General features: G+C 38.7%; 1 protein-coding gene across 1 annotated transcript in view; it reads left to right on the forward strand.

The window, feature by feature from the left end:
• ANKFN1 (ankyrin repeat and fibronectin type III domain containing 1) overlaps positions 1–6,904 on the forward strand; it is a 108,167-nt gene that overhangs the window by 60,217 nt on the left and 41,046 nt on the right. Inside the window, exon 6 of the mRNA XM_017739182.1 lies at positions 1,470–1,586. Within this exon, the coding sequence (XP_017594671.1) occupies positions 1,470–1,586 (117 nt within the window). The remainder of the gene's footprint in view (positions 1–1,469; positions 1,587–6,904) is intronic.

The following is a 6,904-nucleotide window of genomic DNA, read 5'->3' on the forward strand; positions in this document are numbered from 1 at the left end:
GCAGGAATCTGCAGCTGAGAACCCTTCCCAAAGATGCTCTCACTGGCTGATCCTCACGGCACCGCTGTGGAGCAGGAGAAGGTTGGGGTGGGGAAATGGAGGCACAGTGGTGAAATGGCCTTTCCAAGAGGGAGAAGGAAATGGACGTTAGAACAATAAAGGACCAAATATCTGAGAGCAGCAAGCACATGGCTCCTTAGGCTGCACAAAATTAATAAGACATCCAGCATCCAAACTCTTCATTCAGGATGCAGTGATTCTGCCCTGATTATCTCCTTTCACATTTACTCCTGGATCTCATTTAACATGTTCAGAATTTAAAACAGGATGCCATAAAACAGCATATGAATAGGCAGGAAGAGGGATGGGGACATTGGTCTTTTCTCTCTTGAAATTTGATTATTTTTCAAAAAAATCTTATTATTTTGGAATGGGATTGTTCTAAATGTTTGATCAAGCAGTGACATTTCATTTTACACATACCTATTGTGAAAATTTAAACTTATTTTTGGTAAGCACTAATCTTAATCTTGGTATCCATTTCATCACCACAGCCACAAATTGAGTCACCTTAAACAGTGGTACAAGTGAGTCTGTACCCAAATTAAATTATTTTGGCCCAAATGAAGGAGTAAACAGGTCTGAATTGTTTCTAGACACATGGATTTTTAGCTGTATCCTACATGATGAAATACAATCATTGACATTCACATTTGTACAACCATCTTTATATAAATGTACTTACAAATAATTTTCTCGATTTTTTGTAGGCAAAAGTTATTTCTTCAAGACAGATGTAGTGCTCCTTCTCTTAAGATACTAAATAAGGAAATACAGAAGTAGTGAAAGTTAATATACTGATTTTTTAAATCAATCCCAGCAGTAAGTCATGACATTTTGTGTTTGATTTCTGAATTGAGCCTGATTGATATTCTGCAAATTAAGCTTTTTTTTTCCTTTTCTTTTTTTAAACAAAAATGTTAGGCCCCAATTGACAACTGTATTTTGGAACTATTACACCAAAACAATTGTGGAATTTGCAATTTTTGAATCACAATAATGTAAAAATGTTTTCTGGTTTTCGATAAGTTTGAGTTTGTTAGTGAAACAATAAAGGTTTCATTAGCTCTTTGTGGTTTTGTCCTTTCTCTCTCCTCCTATCCACCCCAAGAGATTTATAGGGGCTTTTCATTGACATAATTAGCATTAATCTCTTTTATGGGGTTACATATATGCAGGAAGATATTTTTAACCAAAAAGGAGCCAAAAACCCTGATAGAAACAAATGGTGTCTGCAGGATATTGTTAGCAGGGGCACTAATTAAAATGCTCAAAAGGCAGAAAACACAAACACCTACAACCCAAAGCTCACAATTGCAGGGTGATTTTCAGTGGGTTCTTTGAAGAGTCAGAAACATTGTTTGAATAGGATTTGTTGTGCTGAAGAGCTGATGTTTTCTCTTCTCTCCCAGGAGCCCCCGAGGCGCCAACCAATGTCTGTCTCATGGTAACAAGCAGTGCATCACTCACTGTCACCTTCCAAGAACCCCTCAGTGTCAACTCAGCTGTGGTGACCAAGTATAAAGGTACTGGATTTAGACATCTTTCATTCCCCTTAACAATGTACAAAAATTTGAGGGCTAAGTGGCAAAGGTATTTATCTACAAGAGATTATGTTATGATGCAAGTAGTGTTTAAATGTAATTATTTTCCCCGTAAACAGCCACAGAAGTGGAATTTTCTTGAAAGATTACCCAAGGACAAATTTTTTATTAAAAAAAAAGAAAAATAAATTAACCAAAAGCTTTCTCCATGAGTGCTTTGAAGAAGTTTGCTTGACTCACTGTGGTTAAGACATCAGCTCAATGACTGGGTTGAGATGAGCAGTTACAAAACACAAACTAACTTTTGGTGCCTGTGGGCTCCTGAAACCATGTGTATCCTTGTAAAAGCCAAACCCACACCAGCATTCCTTAAAGGAATGCCTCTGGAAGCTGAAACTTCTGGCAGAGGCATCATACAGCCCAATTAATTTGCTATTCCAGGGCTGCCACATCATTCTTGGAAGAGTGATACATTCGGGGTGGCACCAGTTAGTTGCAAAGTGGAATGAATAAGAAAATGCTTCCATCTGAATAGCCCTGTTGAATAGAGATGGTTTTAAAACCAAATTTCAGTTCCACAGGAAATTCCAACATTAAGAAAAAAAGCAAGTTTTATTGAAGATTAGAACAAAAATGAGAATTTTTAAAATTTCCTGTTTAAAGGGACTTTCTGGTTTTCTACAATGTTTGGGACAGTAAGTTCTTCAGTGTTAAGCACAGTAATCCACAGCCTCCAGCTGCCAGTGGGAGCATGAACCCTCCCACAGGTCAAGGGACTGGGGACCTGAAGCCTCCTTGGCCCTGACCAGGGGAGTCAAGGTGTGGGAGCCTGAAAGTCCTCTTAGTTATTTCTCCCAGTTTCTCTCTTAATGCTTCCTGCTGTGTTTGTTTCTTTGTATTAATCATTGAAAACTCCTTTCAGAGGTGCCTAAATCTAAAATTTCCATACTCACAGCCAGAATCATCCTGGCTGTGTGGTAGGGAGACTGTTTCATATTTCCACGGGTGGGTGTTCCAGGGATGGTTTCAACAGGAGAGATTCAGAAAGACCCCGTCCATCGAGGGTCCAACAGCTCATGGATCCCTTCCAAAGGTGGGACATACCAGTGCACAGGCTCCACTGGCATCAGCACAAGCTCCCAAAGCGCTACAGGAGCTTATTTTGGAAAAGGCAGATTCTCTCTTTCTTTCCTCCTCCTGCTTCTGGTCACAGATTCCACTCATCACTGGCTGTGCCCAGCAAAATAATTTTTTACATTCTATGAAAAAAAACCCCCAACCTCACAGACACCACTGAGGCCATCAAAGTGATAATGCCCTGATAGCCTCAGTAGAAGGCAAATTACTGTATTACACCTAGTCAGCTGTGCAGTGCTGCAGGAAGCGTGATTTTCAAAAACATCAAAGCCCTTTAGAAGCCTAAATCTAATTTTTGGCAATGGGTTATGTTGCCAGGAAACTAAATTTCATTTAAGAGCTTCCCACTGCCTGATTTACTTGTGAAAATAATACTTGGGCTCCTAAAACACCAAAGTTCTCTAGAAAATATCAGACTGTTCTTTGTAATATTTGTATTTTAAATAACCTTGAAACATTGTTCACCCTCTATTTATAATGATTCTTGGTATTTTCACAGGAAAGCAAATTCCCAAACAGAGCTAATTTTTAAAAATAATTTTGTAAAGGTCGTAGTACTTTTCTCTTGGCTAACCAGGCTCATTTGGGTTGAACCTGGTTTGTACCATGTCAGTGGTGTCCTGTTTTCGGTAAACACAGAATTCAGAGAAATTTAATCCAACCTGACCTAACTTTCTGATCAGACCAGGTAGCACTGCCCTGTATTCTGAATTACCCTCACAGGTGATCTTTTATGCTTTATCAAGTTGACTATTACTCTTGCCAGAATGTTCTTTTTAAATCCTTTGTCCCAGGAGACTTGCATATTTACAGTTAGATAAAAAGAAAGATCATTAATAGCTCCTTTTGGTGACTTTCGGGAATTAATTAAGCATTGTTTGTAGAATTGTTTATTACATTATAGAGTGAGATTCTTTGTGCTACTTTGAGGGGTCATAAAATGAACCTTTCGAATGATCACTTGCAAGAATGATTAGAACCAGCTAGCAATTACTAGCCCTGAAAAGAGAGCTTGATAACAAAGTGTGAAGATCTTTTTAGTCAGATATATAAACCTCCTGTCCAGAAAACCATCGAAGCATTTTGCTAATTCAGGAACAACAAAAAAAAAGGCTGTTAGGGTGGGGTTTTTCCCCCCTCAATATTTTACCGTTTCTTTTTCTAAGCAAATTAAAATTCAGGAGCATTTGCAGCAATGTTTAGGGAATACCTGCTCATTAACAAAAACTAATAATGTTCTTTTCTCTAGACCTGAACTATAGGGGATAAAAACTGACATCAATTCTGTTCAGTTTAGTTTAGTTCCCTAAAAACAGTGAAAAACTGCCAATTCCATTTTTCCTGTGTCATCTTTCTTTTTTCTTTTTCTTTTTTCTTTTTTAATATATTTTTTCCAAAGCTTTATTTGCCCAAATGTCTTTTAGAAACTGGGCTTGGAGCATTATCTAACTGTCTGCTGTTTTCCTGTGTGACCTTTTCCCTTGTTAGCTGTATAACTTACAAATAATCATACAGGAGAATAATACTTTGCACTCACTCTCTAACCACTAAAACCATCTCACTTCATTAGGAGATTTAATTTTAACCACACACGGTGAATGGGTATTGACTTTGGTGTCCCAGCTGGATGGCAGCTCAGTGACTGCATTCTGTTCAGCCATTGCTTTAAGGAGCCAGAGTATTCTTTACTTCCTCTCCGGATTGTTGTTTAATGTTGCAGGCACCATCCTAATGGCTCCCTTCAGTTTCCCTCTGGAGAAGGCTGCAGCGTGGTGGTGGCTGATGTGAAATGATTCCTAAGTACATTGTAACTTAGTAAAGTGTTTTGAGGCTGGAAGCAGACAGGCATGACATAAATCAATAATAAAAGTAATAATCTGCTCCATGCTAGAGAAAGACTCAAAGCCAGAGACACCTCATCCCAGCCAGTTTTAGGAAGGATGTGAAACATCACTGTAATATTGAGAAAAAAAAAACCCCTGCCCTTGGTTAATTGTGCCCTAGAGCCAAACTTCACATCCCACCATGGAAGTACTTAGGACCTGCTTTAGTTTTACATCTTTGAAAACACAATCAAAGCGTTCCACGTTGACATACAAAACAACTTGCCCCAGTTGGAAGCCAGGGAGAGCTTTCTGTTTACACCACCACACTGGTACTGCAGGATGTTTTGTTATCCCAGAGCTGCACCTCTGCAACCATCTCGATGAAAAATACCCCACAGCAGCATAGTCCAGACAGACAGCACTCAGCTCCCGGGAACATCCCCCTAGAGACAAGCAGCAAGTGCTTGCTGGGCTTTTTAAGAACTGTTTTCTTTCATTAATCAGCCCTTCTAGGGTTCACATGTTTCATCCAACACATACACATAAAGAAAGCAGGTTTTTTCAATGAAAAAATTATAAGTAAGGTTTAAGTAATTTTGTCATATTTATTTTCTGTGGATTTTAAACCTGATTATTATTTTGCTTTTACAGTGAATAAGTACAGATAAACCTCCTCTTACTGCATGATTTTTTTCATCCATTTCCCAACAGAAGTAGTCATAACAACGCTGTGATCCCAAAGTATAGGATAAGGAAGAAAAATGGACATAGTGCTGATCATTACCTACTGGAAAGGATCACCATGCAATGAAAAATCTCTGTTTATATTTTATTTACAATTTTTAAACAAACATCTATACTCCCTTTTGAAGAAAAAAAAATGAAACAGCTTGTATAACCCCAGTTGAGCTAATTTATTTTAGAGCCTGGAACTATTTATGTTTGAAGAGAGAGGAAGAAAGACATGTTTGATGTAGCAAACAAAGCTAATCTTCTCTGTTTGGTTGTAGCTGTGGATGCCAAGTTATTTTCCAGATAGTGGTGCTGAGCTGTCTAGGCCACTGCAGCCCTGGTTACCTTTTTGTTTAATTTGGTATTTTAGCAGAGTATTTCATGTTTGTCAGAACTTCCCAGCTGCCTTCTCAGATTTCTTTTGGATGGAGAAAAGATTTTTATTTTCAGTTGGTGTAGCTCTTTAAAACACAAAACAAAACAAAACTAAACAGGTTGGCTTATATCAGGAAAGAAGGAGTTACGTTTTGCTTAAATTTTGAGAAAAGGTTGTTCCCTTCCTCCTTTCTTCCAAAGCAATTTGTGGTCCACTTCAGAATTTTTTTTGAATGAGAATAGTTTAAACTGTCTCTAAGTCACTGTTGCAGTCCTGGATGGATATGCGCTAGCCACAGGATGTTGCTGTCACATAGCCATGTGAAATGGGTCAGTTCTAGCCCAGAACAGACCAGACAATTTGCTGTTGTCATTGTGAGTCTCATCTAAGGGATGGATGGAGCTGCCTTTGCGCTCAGGGTCAGCACCTGTGCTCAGGAATGAGGAGCCTGCCAGGCTAGGCCTGTTTGAGACCTGCCCTGGAGCTCAAAGGAAACCTGGATCTGGGATTCTCAGCTGGCTTGTCAGCTGGCTTCTCACCAGGTCGATGGAAAATTTACATTGAAGATTCCAGTGCAAAAAACCTCAAAGATTTTACAGGAACAATCTATAAATTTTGTGTGATTCTGCCTGTTTTATTCTTGGGGGTAATACTTTCACAACCAAATAATCTCATCATTTTGTGTGGGCTTCTGCTTGTCCCCATGAGCACATACAAACAGCAGATACCACATTTTTTAATTATATTTTATTTGTCTATCAAAAGTTGACCTTCCATGTTTGACCAAGTTTGGATTTGTTCCACAGCAGGCTCCCTGCAGTGATCCTCAAGGACCTAAATATATATATATTTATATCTCTATCTTTCTCCACTTCGGTGGTGACTATCTGCTCACATAGCAGTGTCTGAGTAGAAAGCAGCAAGCCTGTGCTGTCTTTGACTTCTAGAAGAACCCTGGTTGTGAAAATGAATGCTTGTTGAAGTGAATCTTATGGAAATGTAGTGCTTTAATAACAATACCTCTGTCTTTCTAAAGTAGGTGCTGTGTCACTGCTTGATTCTGGTCCAGTCCATAGTGGAACTGAGCAGCATTCTGCACTTGGTCTTGAAACCTTTTCCACTTATTATTCAGAGTTTCTTTATATATTTTGAAACTCGTTCTATCTTTTCTCAAAACAGTTCTTGCTCCATGAAAAGAAAAGAGAATACATTTCTTTGTAAGACATTTG

Source organism: Corvus brachyrhynchos, unplaced genomic scaffold, assembly GCF_000691975.1.
Source record: "Corvus brachyrhynchos isolate BGI_N302 unplaced genomic scaffold, ASM69197v1 scaffold407, whole genome shotgun sequence".
Classification (NCBI taxonomy): Eukaryota; Metazoa; Chordata; class Aves; order Passeriformes; family Corvidae; genus Corvus; species Corvus brachyrhynchos.